Below are 21,575 nucleotides of genomic sequence, written 5' to 3' on the forward strand. Positions count from 1 at the left end.
TTCTGTGCCACAGTAACAAGGACACTGTTTGTGGAGAAAAAGTCAACCATTTTGACAACAATGTTAATTTATATCTGTTGGCAGTAACATTATGAAAGTCAAAAAAAAATTACAATATCACAAGGATAAAGTCATAGTAAAACAATTCATATTAATAAACCCATAAATCTGCATTGTAATCTGTTGCCTGTTACATTTCTTGATATTAACATAATCTGAATATACTCTACACTGTTTATGTATTTTTTTTTAAAAGACCTACAGTGCAATGTTAAAACACACAAATTAAATTAAAAGGAATTATTTCACCAAAATAGAGCATCAATTTTAGAAAAATATAAGAATCATAAATCTATGAGACAACATAATAAAACAGATTTTTTTTTTGTGCAAAACAAAGACTTATAACCAATAGATTACCAGATATTGATGGGATGAGTATAAGAATATTTACATGAATATTGTTTTTTGGTGACATGATTACTTATTTCATGAAATATTATGACTTTTTTTTTTCCAAAACCTTTGTATATCCAACAGTCCTCAGTGTCTTTGTGGAACACATTCAGTCGTCCCAGCCAAAAAAACGCCCCGTCATCTGGTAGAACTTCATGTTAAATGGCCTGTAGAAGTCCCGCAGCCTCTGCACCACCTCTGGGTCAATGTTGGGATGGGTCCTCCCTTTGGTTTTTCCTAGGCAGTGAGGCTTGCTGCTGCCCTCGGCCTTCTTGAGGCACGGGAAACCCTTGGTCTGGTTAAAATAAAAGTGTTTGTCAGTGATGATCCTCTTGAGGCCCAGGAAGTCCTGCACGCGGCCCAGCTCCCCCGCTGGGTCGCTGATGAGACGCTCGCCGCTCACAAACAGGATCTGCTCCATGGGGAAATACTGCAGCCAGTTGTCCAGGTGTTTGGCGTAGATGCCAATCTGGATGGCGCTCCACGAGGTGTCGATGAGCCCCGTAGTCCTGTTTTTGAAGGTGAGGCTCTCGAAAGAGGGAATGTCAGGCTTCTTAGACAGTGTCTGTGTGTAGTCTGAGATAGCTCTGGTGACCGGGTCCCTCACGACCACGATCAGCTTGGTGTCCCGGGACATGGCGGAGATCCTGGCTGGAGCCTCTCTGGTCACAAAGTAACTGGGCGTTTTCTCCATGGTGATCTGGCCCTCCAGGGTCTTGGGCATCAGCTCTCTGAGAAGAAGAAAAAATTAAAAAGGAAATGAGATGTTTGTTTTGAGCTGCACCTCTGACTCGGTTACCGACGAGCAACTGACACAGTTGTAAAACCTCTCTTATTACGATAAACATTACAAGTGGATGAACTCAGGCTAAGTCATCAAAAACCCTAAATTGAATCAATCTAGAATAACAACTGCTAACTGGCTCTGCTTGGAGTAGTGTATTTATTTGGTCTCTACGTGACCAAGTGTTGATTTGCAGTTCTGGCACAGCGTAACGCTCGGACTCGTCTCAGGATGTAACGATATTCTTGCTGCGTTAACGTGCAGATGCTATGTCAAGTGTTCCTTTATGCGGCCAGAGGGTTTGAGAAATCAAGAATGGCAATCCCCTGGGTACATTTGAAAGAGGATGTTCTTCACTCTCACAGCAGGAAGAATAGCCATCTCCATACCCACACTAGAGGTAGTGATAGCTATTAAATATTGATACTTGAGCCGAAAAGGCCCTCTCAGCATATTGTATCACCTTCCTGCGTTTTTGCCTTTTGGCTACAAATTGGAATCACCAAGAAGCTGCTGTTTTCCCTAATTTGTTCATGATTCAAAGGATAATTGTAACTATTATTAAACCTAAAGCAGTAAAAACAGACACAGGAACGCATTCTAGGGATGACTCCATACCATTTTCTTATTCCTGACACATAGACCATATATAAACCTTTTAAATCTCTACGAATTTCAATACTAGTGATGAAAATTATATTCAAAACAGAAGCTTTCAACTAGACAGAACCTAGGTTAGAACCTGAAAGGGCAAAAATGTATTTACCAAAACCCAACTCCGCCTGAATCCTTTTAGCATAAAGTGACACAAAAGGATGGGGAAACAAACTAATCCATTCGGCCACGCCACCCCTCTACTCCCTATCCTCTTGCTCCACTTTCCCTCCGCTCACCCGCCTCCAGGACAGTGACTCTAAGCAAAGCGGGTAAAAGCAGCTCATGAATGATTAACGTGCCCCCCCCCCCGCCCCGCCATTTAGAGCCTCTACAGAATACAGCTTTAAAATTCACCCAAGTACAGAATGCAGGCGTCAATTATTCATCTGCTCGGCCGTTGCGGTTTTAAGCGAGGACCGGCGCTGACAACGTGGCCCCAGCTGCTCCCAGGGTGGTCCGCTGCCTGTGACAGAACTACTGAGAACTACCTGAAGGAAGAGGGGGGTCGTGTGAAATGTCAAACTGGACCGGAGAGTGCTGAAGACATCGGTGTGAATTGTTCAGTGTCCAAACGGTGGCACATGCAATCCCAGTGCGGCTTCGGGCCTACCAACGTTCGTCTTTGACGGATGTGATGGGCACAGTTTTTCTGCCTCGCAGAAGCGCTGGTAAACAATCATGCTCCGTTTAACAGACACAGGGAGAGAGGCATGACGAGGGCTTACATGTTTAACAGACACCAGCTGTTGTGACAAATGTGACGGCTGCTTCCAGTGAAGGCTTTTCTTCGGCCAACGTGAAACAACTTAAACAGCAAAATACATATTTCCATCCACTGTGTGCAAGACATGAGACGGATAAAACATCTGATCTGACACGGCTATGATCAACGTTGGGTTAGCATTAGGCACCACAAAGGACATCAATGCTCTTGACATTTTCTTGACCCATTTAAAAAAAAAAAAAAAAAAAAAAAACCCAGACTGTCTCCTTCTGTGGACTTCATGGCTCTTTAACAACTCCACATTACTTTTACTTTGCTGGATAATTCATAATGGATAAGAGTCAGAATTGCTGTTTATGTCAGGGGAGTCTTTTCTCCTCTCAGGCAATGCTGATTAAATGAAAAATATTTGGAAAGCACAAGCTTTACAACATACAGTATATGGAACTGATCAGTGATCCTTGCAAAAATATTTTGGGATTGACATTGTGACAATCAAACAAAAACCCAAGTCTGAGTCACAATAACAGGGCAAGTGTATCTCTGCCAGTTTTCCGTGTGGCTGTTCCTGGATTTGAAACAGCTGCCGGGTTGAGCTCAGCATACGGGGGTGAAACTGATCTAAGAGCCATCAGTCAATACCTCCAGGCCAGTGTCAAAACACATCCACTTTATGTGGCTGAGTAGCTTGAGTGGATTTTCTCTGTGTGGAGCAGATCACAGATCACAGGGTCAGCACAGATGGAAGTGGTCGATAAGAGCAAGAGCAGCAACACGGGTGCACCGATGTCTTGACATACGCTGGCAACGTTGACCATGACCTGACCCTGCAAGTTCTCCCAGTATCTGTGACCTACACCACAGCTGAGGACAAGACTTCCTATCCTCTCACATTAGAGCTGCCTCATCACCCCACGAGTCCAGGGGGAGGCTGTACAGGATAATGGTGCTTTAAAGTAAAGTCATAAGGGTCAACGCTCAGTCAATAAAAATCAACAGGAGACTAATTATTGATTGGCGTGTGGTAGTGGCGGTGGTGCTAACATGCTAGTAGTCTTTCCTTACTAGTGTGTGCGACATGAAGATGAGAATGTTGGAAAGTACAAGTATAGAAGTTATAAAACACTGCCTACATTATCCTACAGACGGATAGAACAACACAAATATTGATAAGAAATTCACTTGTTTTGCTGGTAGCAAATATTGGAGGTCTTCTCTGGAAGTTTCTATTTCTTTCAAACACTGCACTAACAAATATAACAAACTCTGCTTCAGGTAACATTGATACGCAAGGCTTTCCCCAACACCTGTACAAAACACAGTAAGTCAAAGAATATGTGAAGTTGTTAAGTGTAACCGCCTACTGTGTAGTAAAAAGAACTTCAGTTCCCAGCTTTAAAGTTTTAGTCGGGCAAAAGAACAAGAAACGCATGGTTTTAAAGTAAGTGAACTACCCAGAGGTATTTCTTTCCATTCTACCACAAAAGTGTTCAGTGCTTTCTAATGAAACTTTATTGGCAGGGTAGGTGATGTAACAGATGACAAACCGTCCAAGTGCTTGAGATTTACTGTGGCTCCAGATTTGGCTTTGATGTCTTCATCGTGCTGCTAAAATACGACTCCCTAAGCACACTCATGCATGAAACACAGGCAGCAGGACCCACTCACGAAACAAGACGCAGACCCACACCGAAATAAGAAACGCGGCGCATGAACCTTGGCCTAACTTTAAATCATATTCCCAGCTCTGGTATGCATTCAAGTACTGCAAAAAAAACCCAACTAAAATATATATGTACGACTAAAAACATCACAAACAGCTTGTGTACGTGACAAAACACAACATGGGCTGCGAGTGTCATTCCTCTCGTATGGAACCCACTAGCAGGCAAGAGACGCCAAGACTCATTCAGTGTACTCCCTCATAAAAAAGTCATTTCCAATGTACACAGTTAAGTGCAATACATCATAATGCATCCTTTGTAGCCTCGTCTATAAAGTAACTACGTTGAAATACGAGCCCATACTTCTTCCAATTCACTCGCAAAACCAACTGTACTTGGCCGTGACTCACGTCTGTTTGTGATATTAACGCCATAAATGTATGAACGTGCCAGTCTTATTTTCTGCAAATCGGGCGCAGCCATAATTTGACAGCACGACATATGAATTAGGGAGGAGTAAAACGCTAACAAGCGATCAGCTCTGGAAAAAAGGGCCCGTTTCCTCATGTTATCCTGGACCTTTTAGAGGACTCCTTGGACCCGTGCCAAAGTCTGCCAATTGACAGGAGTTGTAAAGACATAGCGGCAAGTGGGCATGAGTTCTGTCCACTTTCTCACTCCAGCCCCCCCCCCCCACAAGGCTTTGATTCATTTCTCCTCTTCCAGCAGGGAGGCCTGGCAGGCATAAATACACACCCACAGCATTCCCCTGCCCCTACCACCAGATAATAATCTTGTAATTGGCTCAATATTTCTGCTGTTAGCAGGCTAAGCGAGGGCCAGCGCCAGTCTCGGTGGCTTGGACTCACCAGATATTTTCCAGGTCAGTGGATGCTAACGGAGGTCAGGGAGACAGGAGGCGGAGTGGGGGGGTGATTTAGAGTAGTGGCTCTTGTGCAGTGAGGGGTAAGCCCATTCCTCTAAACTCAAGAGCTTTACTGCTCCGACTGCATTGTGCAGCGGCACAACCCTTTATCTACCGCGCAGGCTGCACTCACTGATGGCGAACACAAGAGGAAGTGTTTGATCTCGGTGTGTGACTGCTGCTGCAATTGACTCTGGCTTTCCAACAGAAGCATGAATATATATTGTCGTGCGTAACTTTTAAATCTAATGTCCATACATTCAGACCGATGAGTCCACGAAATGCTGATTCTGCCCATCAGCTCCACAGGACTCTCAGTGTTTATCAGCATACTGCGGTTTTGTCCACAGACTCACCTGAGGAGTGGAGAATATCACATCGCTGCCCACCTTAGGCTGAATATGCCAAGACACAACAATGAAAAGTGTCCTCCTAATCCTCATAGTCCCGACTTGTGCTGCAGCTTTTATACACACAGAAGAGAAGGGTTGATTTCCTCCTTGCGTAGAACAATGTGGTGCAAGGTGGCCAAAACCGATGCTGAAGATGTTTTAAGCGATACCACTTACTATGATTTATTAACTACAGATGTTTCCAATCTGGATTATTTTTTAATCTTTTATATGACCCCAACTGTCTCAATCCTCCAGGATCAGCCCACCAAACCTTTTTTTCCTCACCTCCAATGGATTTATAACCCTCATGCACTGTGTCACCTTTGCCTGCACACCTGCACTATAAAAGCTCTAAATCCTCCATCCGACCAGACAGTTTACTACACCTCAAGCATGGCTGTGCGGGATTAGTGATGTCTGAATCGCTCCCAAAACAAAACCATTTATGTTGCGTTTTCTATTGTCGGCATATCAAACCATATGAGGGACAATCAGTGCGCCAGAAGGTGGACCAGGTGGAGTTGTGAAATGCTGTTGTATTTTCAAATGGCCCTCTTCTTTTCCTTAGGAAAAAGGTGTGCACATCATAAATCCTGGGTCTCTCACATGGTTTTAATACAGCCTTAGTCCTTGTTTTAAGGTTTGTTCACATTGATTTACTCCCATCTTGGTCAAAAGCCTTTGGTATGATGCAGATGAGGAAATCGGCTTGAAATAGTTGGGAGTCATGCTTTGTTAAGGATACGGAATCTAATAATTATCTTGTTCATGAATCAAAAGGAACTTTCGTCTTGAGGAAGGAAATATCCAGGGTGTGCTCCCGGGAATCGAGTGAAACTGGAGCAGAATATGGGAACTGTAGGGGGTAGGAAGCAATTTTGAGGGACACACAATTACGAGATAAGAGAGTTGTCTATTCTTGGAAAACAGCATGGGAGGACAGGGTCCACTGTTTACCTCTGGGAAATGACAAGCTTTCGATAAAGAGTGAGTAGGAAACCCTGCAAGACACTGGGGACAAACAAGATAATACTGTCACTGTGGATGAAAAATGTTTCAAAAACGTCCGCTTTTTAAAAAAATGGAAAATTCCTAGTGAGATTGATGATTTGGTATGTTTTACATTAGAGGGCAAGAATGGGAATTAGTTCCAAAAGCATGTGGTGGTTGTGTGTGGGAGGAGAGCTGAAAACCAAGCTGAAAGATGGAAACATAGTTTCACTTTAGACCCCAGTGTATTCCTAAAACTATGTTAAGTTCCCGGTGATGTTAAAAGGAGGGTAAAGTCTGCTGTCCTCCCTTAAGTGGAGATGGGAAACGGAATAGAGAAATTATTCTTTTTTTTTAAAACACAAGTGTAGACCACAGAGAAAGCTTCAGAGTATTGTGTTTTTCACATTTTTCATGTGATTTAAGATTCAGGCAGGCGGATAGCTGTTAGAAACATCTAAACACGCGCTAATGGTCTCAAACACAAGGTTTAAAAAAAAAAAAAAAAAAAAAAAAGTCCTGGCTTGTTGCCACTGCAATTCATTCGAGTTGAAAGTCTGGCCACATTTCACTCACACACACACACACATATGCACTCAAATATTACAGACCTCATAAATAATGTCTGGACAGAAATAATAATCAGACCTGTGTGATTTGTTCCTGGGTTAATTTCATTATAAATGGAGAACTGTGTCATATACTGTTGAAAAAAAATAAAATCTAGTATAAATAAATCCCCCTATTGGACACCGGCCTTAACACTGCACCTCTCTTTTTTCCCTACACAACAACCGCTATGCAATTTACTAAATCATTTATAGCGTAGGCTTTGCAGGATGTTCTTATAAATTTATCAGACGTGTTTTTAACAGAATCTTTCTGGGGTTTTTTTTTTCCTTGGCGCAAGTCCCTGGTTGATTGCATAAGGGGAGGAAAAATAAGCTTTATCTTTATGGCAACTTGCTTGTGAATAATTCACCCTCGCTTACTGTGGTAGGAGGGTGAGTGAGGGCAGTAAAAAAAAAAAGGACGCATGACAGTCAACGAAGCCATCTGAAGCCTTTTATGCATCAAGTAGCAGAGGTTGACTCACCTCTAGAGCCAGACCTTCGATCAGGACTGATAGGAAGTCTGGGTGAGGCGGGTTTAAGGTAAGGAGTGTGGGTGAGATGGGTGACAGTGACGAGGGACAGAGAGAGCAAAAAAAAAGGAATAAAAGAAACAGAAACATGCTGAAATATTGTATTTATAACTGCCGCCCAAAGTATGAAAATGCAGGAAAGAACTTTGGTCAAAACAATGTGGACTGTCCAAAAAGACACTGAATTATGTCGTGAGGTAGTTACTTAAAGTGGAACTCTGCAAGTCTGGTGACTTTTTTTGCCTTTTTCTATACAGAGCGCCCCCTACAGTTTCTTAATACATTTCGGCATCCAATTTCCATGCTTCTCGCCATTCAACAAAATCCAGTCTGATGTTTACTCGTCACACAGCAGTTGCCTCTTCCTCGCTTCCTTCAACAATGGCTTTCTCTGCTTCGTCTCTGCTCGGCTCTGCTATGACGAGCATCTGAAAATAATGCCATCTCTGCCTCGATCCTATAGCTGGTACCCGACTAGAGGGTGTGTTTGTAGTGCCATGAAGCAATAAGTCTGTAAGAACAGATGGTAGAAACGAGTGGAATCCAATAACTGATGAGACATTTTGTTCAAAAATGTCAACTTCATGATGGCCAGGCAGAAAAAAGTCAGTGAGCTTCATCCTCTGGAGACCATTATTGTCTGTACTGGATTTCATTGTAGAGCATTGAAGGACGTGGTGAGTCGAAAAAAACATCTCTGGAGCCAGGCCACAAAAACAAAGCTTGTGTTCTGTACCAAATGTCAGCCAACTCTAAATGACTGTGCAGTAAAGCTCTGTGCATAGAATCATTTCAAACACTGTATGAAGGGATTTTATATGAATTATTAGGTTATACAGCTATATAGGATGACCTTATAGCCTAAAGCAGTATATTTTTTTCTGTCACTCTGCTAAAGACTTCAACATCTGTAAAATTGTTGGCGACTGGTTGTATTGAAAAAAAAAAAACCCAACTCTTCTTGTGGTTTTAGAAATTGAATTATAATCCGTCACAAGGCTGCTTTAGAGCCGTTATACCTTGATTTTCATCTGGATAGGTGCAATTACACCAACGTGCAACCGCATGGGTGCATTTCAGTGTTGGCCGCAAAATGTAGTGAGAGTAAGCCGAGTGAAAGCCCGCGTCCGGGTGAGCCGAGACGCTGAGCCGGTTACGATGATTGCCTGGAGAGTCTGACGAACCCACACCACCTGAAAGCGTCCAGCAGAGCAAGGGCTACATTTTGCAAATTAGTGATTCATGTTCCATTGAAACAAATGACTATAAAGTAAAAACCTAACCTCCTTAAAATAACCCAACAAGGAGCTCTGTATTCTATCTTATGCCATCATATGTGGTGCACGTGGCTAATCCATGAGTGGATTCTCAGACACAGAGCCCGTATTACTTTTTCATACTTCTCTGACCCACTTGTTCGGAGCTACATGAAGTGTGAGACGGAGCATGTGGAGCTGACTCTTCAGCGGGATCGGCTTTAGTAACAGCTCACGCAGTTTTTCTTTTCTTTCTGCCAAGTCAGTCTTTTTAAAAAGGTCTCATCAGCTCATGGGAGATAAGAGACCTCTACTTTGTTTTAATACCAAAGCTAATTTTCAAGGTATTGTGTCTCCTGAACGTTCACTTCTACAGTGAGGGTTGCTTCATTAAAGTATTCTCTCTGCAGCTTTCCTTATCCTTTCTCTATAGTTTCTTGAAGTGAAATAATCTCAGAAAAAATGGGGGGGGACGGGGAATCAGAGAGGACCACATGCCTCAAATTGAAACGATTTCAATGGGTATTTAAATTCTACATTCAAGCCTGATTTGAATAGGAAAAAAAATTCCCCGTCTCAAATGCATGAGAGCAAAATTAAATGTGAATTTCTTTTTCTTCCACCGCCAAATGGAAAGCTTTGAGGGACTGCTCTGCAATAATTACCCATGACAAAAGGCTAAGGGGGGCGGGGGGGGGGCTTTAGTCTTTGGGACCATCATTGCCATGGTGATTTTCAAGCTGCTAAAACATTCAATATCAACATTTCAGCGTGCAGAATAATGCCACATAGAGCGTCACTAAAAAGAGGTTCCGTTACAAGGCTAATTTTGTGGGTAAACATCCCGTGCGTTCGCTCCTACTGCCGCCGCTGCTGCCCTGAAATATTAGAGCTCGATAAAAGGAATAAAAGCTTAGCTTACGACTTAAGAAATACGGCTAAAGACCGTTAGCATAAGCCCAGTTTCTGATCATACTACAAACACGGCAGTAAAATGATGGCTTGGCAAAAAAACAATCCTTTTCCCCGGTTTCTTTCGCTCCAGAATCAGACCCGAACGCACATTGACCGCCAAACCCTACATCCTCACGCAACCCAAGGATCTTTTTTTATTTTTACGGCTTTTCATCTTTTATTTTTCTGATCATTTTGTCTGTGTTGAAGCATATGGCATAACATTCACCAAAGCTTTGTATTTTGGCATCTATTCCTAAAAATAGTTACGACACAGACTCTTTTTATTGGGGTTAAAAATCACCACTTGTTCAGTGTTTATTGCCTGGTGGTGTACTGTACTTTTTACCCTGAATGAATGTCTCCATGAGAATATGCTGCTGTTTTCAGACATTATCTTCTCCTCCCTTCTTCTCCTGAGTACCAAGGCTCACTCTGCACCACTTTAACCCTCAGCGCTCCTTTAACGCTCTTATAAGTTCTCCCAAAATGCAGCTTGTCAAACACATTCTTGCGTTTAATGGTGCTCTCATAGTTATCAGTGTGATAAAAATGTTCGTAGACTCAAGAGGGCGTCGCACAAAGAGCTCCGTGCACACATTTGCAATATTATAAATGTGTGTAAGCATGTAAATTCTTATCAAGTGTCGCTCCATTATTCTCTCGTAAAAATCACATACAGTGGCGATGATGACAAACTGTATCTAAACTCGGGCACATGAACAATCAGCAGTTCTCGCAGCCACTTTTAACCCCCCGAGCAGCTTTCACTCGCATCTGTTTTCCATTACACTACGAAAGACTGATACTCGCTCATGGTTTGTGTTTCACCAGAACAGTTGATTAACATCCAGTAGGGAGAGCTCCTGTAAAAATGACTGACACGGGGTCATGGTTACCCACCGTACAGGAAGAGAAGGCGGGAGGGAGGGAGGAGCACACGAGGAGGCTTCACTGGTGCAAAGACAATTCTGCAAATGTTGTGCATGTTAAAGACGATGCATTGGTGAAATCTGCCAGTGCTCTCCAGGATCCTATGGGATGCAACGCTTTCAAATCGCATTACAAAACTCACTTCATGAAGTTGAAAAAGAAAATATCTGGTGGACTATTGTGTTTCAGGCGTTTGTGTGAGTGTGCGGTCTATGGAAATTTGATTGAGAATAAACTACATTCCCATGTTCTAAATCAGGCTCTGGCAATACATATACTGTCGTATCCATTATAACATCATTTCACTCATTTATTACCCGTTTACCTGGGCAATAGAAAGTGGGAGATCACGGTTAGGGGGTTAGAGCAGGAGCAGAAAGGCTAAAGGAATGAAGAAGAGCTGGGTGTGGCAGTGTGTGTGTGTGTGTCATTGTGACTACACTACTTCGCTTTAACCACAGCAGTGCACATTTACACAAGATGAAAAGCTTGTAGAGAGGGCGTCATGTGCATCCTTGAAACCAAAATCGTTTTCAGCAGCGTCTGCTTTAATCTCCCATAATATTTCCATCTCAAACACAAAAGGACGTGGTGATAAACACTGTGCTGATAATATTACAACTGCTTTTCAAATCATACTGCACCGCACCACACACACAACTTGACAGGTTGAAAGCCCAAGTCTGAGTTTTGCTGGCATACTTCTGAGAGCTCTGACTGTGAACCACTTGGGATTTTCGAAAATAGAACAACTTCTGAAAAGGAGTCATTGTTTTGTTCAAATGCAAGCATATAGAGAAGCCAAAATTAGTCAGGTAGTATCTTAGCCAACAGGGCTGATCAGAGTATACGTGACTGGCAGACTGTTTCGCTGTGAACTCAGAGAATCGTTCGATTTTACACTCAGACGCTCGCTGTGAACTACCTCACGGTGGAGAGCCAGTGTCGTTTTTTTGGTTTGCGCCAAATTGCATTACAACTTTATACAATCATACAGTACTTTGTTTCATGGCCTGCGCAGGCAGCAGAGGGCAGGAGTCAGTAACACATAATTTCCACATGAAACCCAATAGCTGTAACGTAATGAAAGCCAAATATTTGACAGTTCACTTTAAACAGTTTTAGGTGCACATGGAGTCAAGCGTCTACGCTTACGTTAGACGCTTAAGAAGAAAGTTAACAAGATAGCAATACAGTGCCGCACAGATGCAACACATATGAAACCTGCTCAAGTTTCTGTTTAGACTGGGAAAGAGGGAGCGAGAGAGAGAGAGAGAGTGAAGAGGGAAATGGAAAGACACCGTGAGATAGTGGGAGAGGGCAGTGCCGAGAATGCTGGGGGTTAAGAGTCAGGCATCAAGCAGACGGCAGTATCGTGGAGTGAAAGAAGTGATAACACTGTCTCCAAGCTCTCTTCCTCTCTGTGTGCCACCCCCCCCCCACCCCCCGCCATTTCATTTTATCCCCACCCTCCTCCCGCTCCCCTCGCTCCATCCTTCCACTCCCAAGCTCAGAATACAAAGCGCCTGGCACCGTCACATCGCTTCCCCTCATCTCTGTGCCAAGCCACAGCGAGAGCACACCAGTGAGCTCGCACCCGCCGCACCACTGCCACCACAGAAGAAGCAGAGATTAGCATGTATGAATGCTCCCTCTTATCGCCCCCTTTGACATAAACTCATTACCAACGGGCTCACACAAGGATTTTTTATTTATTTTTTTTCCTCCTCGATCCTCAAGCCACAGAGCAACAGACTGAGGCAGATGAAGATTATGTTTCGCTTACTCACACCTAGCAGCTTTAAATATTTGACGGGACTTTCTTGCTTCACCTTAAACATCAAGAGTTTGGTACCAACAAGTTTGTAGATGAAATTCTGGAAGGCAGCCAGAGAGGAGCAGGGATTAAAGACATGGTCGAAGGTGCGATTTCCATTTTTGCGTCCCTTGCATTATCTATTAAATAAATAGCCCAAGGAAAATGGAACTTCGTGCGGCTCATTCCTCGTGAGGCAAATGCATAACGAACAGGTGATGTTGTGATGCGCGAGGTCACATGCCACCACTTGCACAGGCTCATGGCGACTGTAGGCAGTGCCAGTGAAGAACAGGTTGTAGCTCAAATGAAAATGTGAAGACTTACCCACTGTGGAATGTCACAGGAGGCACAGAAGGCGATAAAAGCAGGTTCAGCGATGGCCTAGGGCTGGGTCGTGACCCAGAATTCAACGCCCAGTGAAAAACCTGGAGGCCCCATTGGGTTAAAGTGGTCGCACAACAGGGACAAACGCCTCCTCTTCCTCCGTGGACTGTAGTAACGTAGCTCCATCCAAGACGCGAAGATAATGTGAAGTGTAATGTACAACAACTGCAGCTTCTGACGAGCCGCCGACAACGTGCTAATGTTTTAGACTGTCAGCTCTCCGTGAGCAGAGATGGATGATTTTAGAAATAGAAAGTAATTACAGGGCAAAGCCTCATTGTTGAGGTGAAGGCCATGCACATAGTGTAGTGAAGGTTTCTTCTTTCTCCCTAGAAAAAGAAAAAAGAAAGAACACTGTGCTGAAAATGGAGTCCGAGTTTGAGAAGCAAAACCACCGACACAACCGACCAGATTCGGTTTGTGTGCCACGTCCAATGGATCTCGTACCTATTTTTCAATCTGCAATCTGTAAGGCCAATGCAGTGCGTGCGAATGCACTCAACATATGTCCAAATCCACTTGTTTGCTTTATAGCAGAAGACAAGTGGTGGTGCCAGCTGCATAGTTTTAGAGGGCTGCACGAAGTCTCATAATTAATCATTGTGTGTTTAGGGCAGAACACACAATGAACCAACTTGAGTGCAAACTCCCTTGAAAAGGCCAGGTGTGCTCCAATTTAGCGGAGGAAACACTTCTGTTGACAGCCACACACAGAAACACTGACTCAGGTGCAGCGGATGATGTGGTCGCTCAATCACACGATTGCTTTCCATTACGTCAAAGCACAGACACTCGGCACGTGGTGTTCTGCATCGAAGCCCGGTAAGAATTGCTGGGAAAGCAAGGTGACGATTCCTCACTGGCTTTCCAGGAACTCCTGCCCAAATCTCCTTTTCATTATGAATCAAATTGTTTCCTTTGCATATTCAAAACAGTGAATGCGTTGACTGCAGTTCACAATGACTCACAAACGGTGGAAAACCAGTGAACCACACAGAGATTGTGTCAAAAAAAAACCAAAAATAAAACTAATGTCATGACTAGAATTTCTATATTGTTAAACTCTAATCCCAGGTGGGTACAGCGAATGGATCTTTCTGCAGAACTTATAATTCCTTTCATTACTTTACCTTTGGTGCTCAAACGGTTAAGCCTTGGAGCTGAGCCAGGAGACTGACTAAAAAGGGTCTTACACTTAGACAGCCATAGATTAACATTTATCTCCTTGAGGGATGTTGCACTTCATTCCTTTACGAGCAGGTCTGTGCTGTATTTATCTACGCCATTATAGAGGCAGGGCCTACGTAGCCTCCTTTCCCACATCGCCCTAATAACGAATGTTCTAATTCTCGCCATGACCCACCTGATTATTACACTGGTGCTTTAGCGGTTGCATGGAAAGGCAGATCCCCGCGCACACTGCCATGAATATGGCAAACGATGTGTTCGGGGGGGGACGGACATTATCAATCAGGGGGGTTATTTTTCAATATTTCACACTGATTTAATCGCCCTAAAAACACATTAACATTGAGGGAGTACTCCACAGAGAGATAATGGCTGGGTATTTGCACCGTCGCCGAGTCAAACACTGCCAGGCTTGAAAGACGAATGTAGCTCACATACGGAAAAGGGGGGGGGGGATGTGGCATGAAATAAATGTGGTCTGTCCAAATCACAATTACAAAATAAATAAATAGAGTGTAAAGACAATGACGAGGAGGGGCCGGGCGCGTACGATCATTCAAGAGAACACGTCGGCGGCGAGAAGCAAGCAAAGCAAAACGAAACGCATATTATTTCCATTCGTATTCGTGACAGTCAAATGGAGGCTATTATGAACTACTTTCAATCACATTTGCATTTACATTATGGGCCTGTAATGCAATACTAGCGCTGCAGAATAAATGGTGAAAAGTGCAACATAGGTTTAAATGAGCAACTGTAGGTAAAAATGGATCTGTGTGCCAGTATTCATTTCTGCAAAAGTGTGTTATATGTTGGAGCGTGTTTATTATTGTGTGGCCTCTTATATGAGTGTGTGTGTGTGTGTTGGTACATTCACCGAGAGGCTCAAAAGAGCTCTTCTAAAGGGCCATTTCTGCTGTAATGTGCATCCAAGGGTTGATCAGAGAGAGCTAGAAACACTCACTGGCACTCAATTGCCAGAAGTAAAAGCTTTGTGGGTGTGGGGGGGGGGGGGAATCCCTCGTGCTGGCTTTATGCTATGCCAGAAACGACCCCTGTTTAAAAGCCAGTTGGATACAAGAAAGAGAAATGAAACATAAGGGCGGTGAAAGAGAATATTCACTGCTGCGGAGTGGAAAATAACATGATGTAATAAATGGTATGTCAGAAACAGACGTGCCCAAGACTGCCATGTATGTATGTGTGTGTGTGTGTGTAATAAGGCCTCTCCATTAGCGCTCGTGTAACATTTATTGGGGCAAAACAATATATACAGAATCATCGACGAGGACCACTATAGCTGAGGCGATAGTGGGGCGAACCCTCGACAATATGAGCCTAATTACACACACTTGGGCCATGAATCAATGCTCGTTGTGAATCCCAAACAAGAAAATCAATACGGTTGCATCTCAGCGGCCATAATGAGAATCAAGTTGAAAGTAAAGATTTTAAATCAGCCACGTATTGGCTTCTCATTCCGGTGAGCTACAGCTCGCTAAGGTATGAGCTACGTGTTAAATCACGGCACGATGATTAAAACAAAATGCGCATTCTGACATTTTGAATGCATAAATCTCACAGGAGGCAGTTTGCTAATGAAAGTAACAGCACAACAACCTTGGACTGTGATTAATGTTGTAATAATTACGTCTTTCTTTTTTTTTTTCCCCATTGCCAATGTCTGTTGTGATAGGGAGTTAATATTAACGACTGTCGTACAAGGGCCGGGCCAGACGGCGTCGGTGAAGAAAACGTGACTTTAAATGTGTAGGAACAACATTTAAGCCGGTGGGGGCCTTGAACTCTCATTTGTGTTAATCAAACTTCTCTGGATTGTTTGTATAATGAAATTAGGGTTGTCAGGCAGGCCTGGGGGACATCAATTAGGCAGATAAGCAAATGAAAATAAATCGTTTTTTATCAAATGCACAGCCGCCCGCCTGTGTGTCCGGTAAACAGGAAGTGATTCTGTTCAGCGATTTGAGGCTCCATAAATCCCAGTGACAAGCAATCGCTGCGCCATGCGTCGAGCTGTGGGAAACAGTGAGAGACCAGAAAGAATGACTTCCTCCTTTGAGCTAAAGATTCAGATTTTTTTTATTCTCATTTATAAACAGTGTAAGGCATTGGAGTTCATTTTGCTAATTCAGAATCTTGAGAAAAATGTGTTTGTTTCAGTCGACTTTTAATTCATTTTACCCTCAGTGTTGTAGTTTCAATCCATAACAATGCAATGAATTTTAAGCCTAATTATTTGTCATTAATTATAATTTAACATTTGTGTTTTTGTAGTAATTGGAGCCAGTCTGCTCAACATAACAAAGCAACTGTTTATATCTGTAACAAGGTCACACATACACACACACTGTGTCCATGTGAGTTCCTGTGTTTATTGACTCGCTCTCCTCCATGAATACAGTTGTCATTCACCAGCTCTGGCTTTATTAACAGCTGCTCCGCTACCTGCACTGTCCTCTGCACTACAGCACGATCGTCCAGAACCGGTGTTCTCCAAGTGCAGCCTTCACTGTCAACACTCTTCACTGTCTGGGTTTAGTGTGAGACAAAAAGCCTCAACACTGGTCCTTGCTGATACAGACCGAGGTGGCTGATGGCCTAACATTGATCCTGCACACCTGTACACCTATGAAAAGCCTATAAACATGAGGCAAATAAAAAGGGGATGTGTTAATGTCACCACCACCACAGTTATGGCCTCTTTCCACTATGGTCCCGGCTCGGCACGGTTTAGATTGTATCTCCACTACAGAAAAAGTCTCTACTCAATGTGGGCAGAGTCATTGCTGCAAAATACACCAAACTCTGTTAAATATTGAGATTTTAGACATTTCCCTGGTAGTTGTTGGAGATGAACCCACGTTACCTGATTAACCAGGTATTATGCTAGTGGAAATGCAATTTAACCGTGCCGAGGCGAGTAGAGCTGGTAGAAACACGCCATTACAGTCTTTGATGTTACTTCACTTTTGCCTACAAGCCTTTTGTTCACTGCTTCTTGTTTAATTTTAGTGGGACTACATTTCATTGTTTTTAATTAAAAAAAGAGGATGAAAATAAAATGTTCTGTATTCTATTTGTGATTGATTCCATCAAGTCCATCATTTGTGTAACTACATTTATTTATTTATTCATTATGTTACTTTTATTTGTTACTATGGTTTCATGACAGTTTCTGTTCATGAAATTTACACTGTAATAGTACTTACATTAAAGAAAAAAAAAAAAAAAAACTCTACCCAGGACTAACAACCATTAAATGGAATTATGAACAATCTTACAGTGGTTTTTCTTCTTTTTTTTAAAAAGGGTGTACATGATTTAAGTATTACTGTGCCAGGCATATTCGAAGTGTGCAACAACTGGAAAAAGTAAAATACGGGGGTGAAAAAAAAAGAAAAATGATAATGAGGCACTACACAATTTGGTGGTCAAATGTGTACGGCGGGTGAACAGACTGTGGGAGTGCCGCCTGGGAGAGCCACAATGAGGCAAGGCAGCTTTGTTAATGATGTGATCACAGTTTCCTGGTGAATAATGCAGCCATGCTAATTGGCTGGATTAATAATTGATGGGGGTGTGGTGGAGGAGGTGGCAGGGGGAGCCGACTTTCAAAAGTTATAGCATGTTCATGTGTCCACGCTGATGACTGGTTGAATTACCAGCTCCCTCCTGCTCCTCCTCCTCCTCCTCCTCCTACTGGTGATGTGACTGTGTGAATCAACAATGTCAGAATTAACAATCGCCCTGACAACATAATGATATAATGAGCCGCAGCCCCACCACATGTTTAACGGTTAAAATGACTTGGGCTCATGTCAAGTCCCACAGGCTCCACAATGTTGATACACCCTACACCCTCCAAACTGGCTGTGGCTGACCCAGAACAAGCCAACTGCATAAATAAAAATGTCTGAAATGTTGTAGAAATCAAACAAAAGGTAGTGTTATACGAGGGGTCAATTCTTACAAATGCTTGGCACTGGATGTGTAGCTTGGTGATCCAACTCGAACTCAAAAGCAAGTAAGGCTTTTTTCTGAAGCAGGCACAACACGGTTTAATCAGATAAGATAAACTTAAATTTATTTCCGGTTCCATGTGGTGTCGGATTTCCAGAGAAAGCACAATATCAGCTCAGAAACAAAATATGGTCTTCCTGTCTCTACAGGTCCACACCTTAAAAGCCAACAACATGCTCATGCAGGACACAATAGGATCAATATCCCAGGGTGTGTTCAAAGGATTTCTGACAATCTGGAAACATTTGTTATCGGGTTCAGAGACACAAAAGAGCAAGAAAAACAATGACCGGGTACGATCGATAAAGCCAATAATGATAGGTCTGTGTTCGTTTGATGCACAAAGGCATCGTGAAGATTTGATGAGTAAACACAAATTACACTTCATTGCAATTGTTACATTTGTGAGCAAATGTGATGCAGCCCTAGCATAAAGGCAAAATATGGTATTACTCAAATAGTTTGTTTGAATGTTGAAGGCAAAACTTTGAGCGTGTCTGTACATCTCTCCAGTAAAGCTCTCATTAAACATGCAAATACTAATCTTTAAGAACAAAAAGGCGAATAGTGAAGGACCAAGAAGCCCCTTTGTGCAACTCCAGAGCACGGAGGATGTTCCTTCCTTCTTCTATTAGCCAGACGTGTCCCTGTGACAGCAATTTCCCTCATGTCTAATGTACAGTCGGACCTGGTTACAGTAGCAATTACTAGTGTTCAGGTTAAGATTAATTGAATTACTGGGTGGCTTCCCTGCACTCCTCTGTGGGCATATCAATCACATCCTCCATGCTACACGGACCCTTTATCACCCTCTTCCATCTTTATGCAAAAAGACGTAGACTGTGCTGTTGCACTCCATCTATCAATAAACGAGTCTGGGGTGGCAAACTCATTTTCGAACACATTCCTCTCTTTAATCAAGCAGCCCGACATTCGCTGGTAGTTAGTGAAAGCTATGCACCATCTTTCCTCCAAATGAATGAAATGATAGTGAAAATTAAAAACAGAGCAGCTGGGGTAATGACGCTTGTTTGACTTCATGAAAGGGAAACAGAGTGTAAACCCGTGGAATATTTGTTACACATTCGAATTGACACTTTGTCAGAGAAATGGCTTAGACCGCTATAGAAGGCGCTTTTGTGCCGTGCAACCCGTCTTTAAAACACAACAGACTCTGTACACAGCGTTTGTTTGGGCAGCTGCTTTTCTACTTGCAGAAACCAGGTTGCTTTTCAAAACAACACATGCGGTGGTGGATCCACAGTGCTTTTATTTGAATGAAATAGCTCTCAGGGCAGATTAAATGCCACTCTATCATTTTCTCTCCATTCACCACCTCCATTATTAGCCATTCTAAAAATTGTGCAGGATTTCTGGTCGGGGTTTACAGTACTGCCAGACCCTAATCTTCAACATGTTTTATTTCACTCGTCGCTACCACACAACTCTTTGTTCAACACCTCGTAGGGATATACAGAATACAGTGGAAGTGCTGAAAGCTGGGAAATAACATCTAAAAAGGAAGTAATGTGTTAGCGCCTTTGTCAGCCTTGCCAAAAAATGCCAATCCCTCACACACACACACAAACACACCTGCACCTGATGCTTAGCTACAGTGTAATTCTGTATTTTGCATGGATACAGATGCATGGATTGGGTAGTCAAATAGAGGTTGTGCCTGAGGTGTTGTGTGGCATTGCCTCTACCCATATCTGCCGGGCTGACTCTGCCAAGGCGACTGGCACTGGAAGTGCCCTTTTGGAGCGACAGAAAAAGGATGTTCGGTGCCGCCATCGTATCACCACACAGGCAGCTGCAGATTGGACACATGGCAAGTGTGTCGCAGCCCCGTGCCTTTAAGCACATGTGCAGAAAAGCAAAAGGGGAAAACTTCTGTTTGGTCAGTAAGCCATCAAAAAAAAGTCTCTTGAAATGAGTTTCCTGCTAAGCAACCGGAAGTTAAAGGCTAGAGAGATGGACCTCCAGCTTCCTTGAGTAGTAAACGCTTGAGTGTTTTTTAATTTTACAGGGACCTGAAAAATAGCAATGAGGTGTGCGCCAGAAAAAAAAAAGAGTAAATATGTGGTAAAGAAAACACTATAGTTGGGACGGAAAATGGAGGACCCAAGAGGAAAGGGCTTCCTTCTTTTTATTGGTTCCCAGGCTTTCCACAGCTCTGGTTCTCCCTCGCTTTCTGTCTGTCTCTGTCTTTTTCTCTCTGGTGGAAAATGCATAGGGCTCCCTGTCCTGTGATAAAGCTGTTGCCTGTAAGATGGGAAAGAGAGATCCATCATTCTGAGGCATTGGTTCACCCTGCCAATCCACACCACTGAGGGCTGTAACACATATATGCTCCATCCATGCATCATTTACCAAGCCCTTCTGTGCCCAAATAACATGGGTTTGGCTGCATAATTCTGAAATCCTAAGGCACTCTGGTAAATCCTGAAAGTCCTGATACGCATGAGTTCTGGCGGTTGTTTTGCGGTTTGTTTAGTTCGCTCCTAGGAAGAGAGCTGAAACAGTTTGGTCTAAAGCCCCTCGACTCGCCGTTGCCAAATGATAGGGTTACAGTCTCTCTTTGTTTGTTGAGGGATAACACTTAACTTCCATCAACCTCAGCCTGCCAAGAAGAAAAGAATGAAACATGGATGAATAGAAATATAGTACATAGAGAAAATTGCAAACATGATTCTTGCTTCTTTTTTTTCTCCAATTCAGTCATACTGCTTGTAAAGTGCCTGAAGGCACAACTGCTGTGATATTAGAAAATATGACCTGGCAGGTTTCCACAAGGTTCAAGGAAAATAAATTGCTGAGGTTCATGGGCATTGCTCAAAAACCACTAAACTAAGCTCTTCAGGTTATCTCCTGGAAAAAGACCACTGAGCTGCTGGGGTGAAACTCAATGTTTGGAAAAGGTCAAACATCTCAACTTCCGACAACTGCATGTTTGAAATGATTACAGTGTGTTGTAGTTTTTCCAGAATAATGTATTACTACATAGTCAAGGACAATAAAAAGTGACCTCAATTCCTCCTTTTGAAATCCGAATCCTAGAATAAATGCTCCATAATGTGGGGGCCAATGCCTCGGAAGGACCGACAGCTGCTGAGCTGAAAGGGCCCGAGATACGAGATACGACAAGCAGGTTGCTGACTTAAGTGTACACAGAAAGCCTAAAGTGAACAAACAACCGAAACCTAGAAACAACGTAACATGATCTTAAGGCTAAACAATGTAGGATTTCAACCTTCAGAT

General features: G+C 43.0%; 1 protein-coding gene across 1 annotated transcript in view; it reads right to left on the reverse strand.

Moving 5' to 3' along the window:
* Positions 1 to 21,575, reverse strand: part of si:ch211-216b21.2 (heparan sulfate glucosamine 3-O-sulfotransferase 3A1) — a 29,944-nt gene that overhangs the window by 1,777 nt on the left and 6,592 nt on the right. The window contains exon 2 of the mRNA XM_058620189.1: positions 1 to 1,187. This exon is cut by the window's left edge and continues 1,777 nt beyond it. Coding sequence (XP_058476172.1) covers positions 566 to 1,187 — 622 coding nt within the window. The 3' untranslated portion in view covers positions 1 to 565. The remainder of the gene's footprint in view (positions 1,188 to 21,575) is intronic.

The sequence above is a fragment of the Solea solea genome, chromosome 21 (genome assembly GCF_958295425.1).
Source record: "Solea solea chromosome 21, fSolSol10.1, whole genome shotgun sequence".
Taxonomy (NCBI): Eukaryota; Metazoa; Chordata; class Actinopteri; order Pleuronectiformes; family Soleidae; genus Solea; species Solea solea.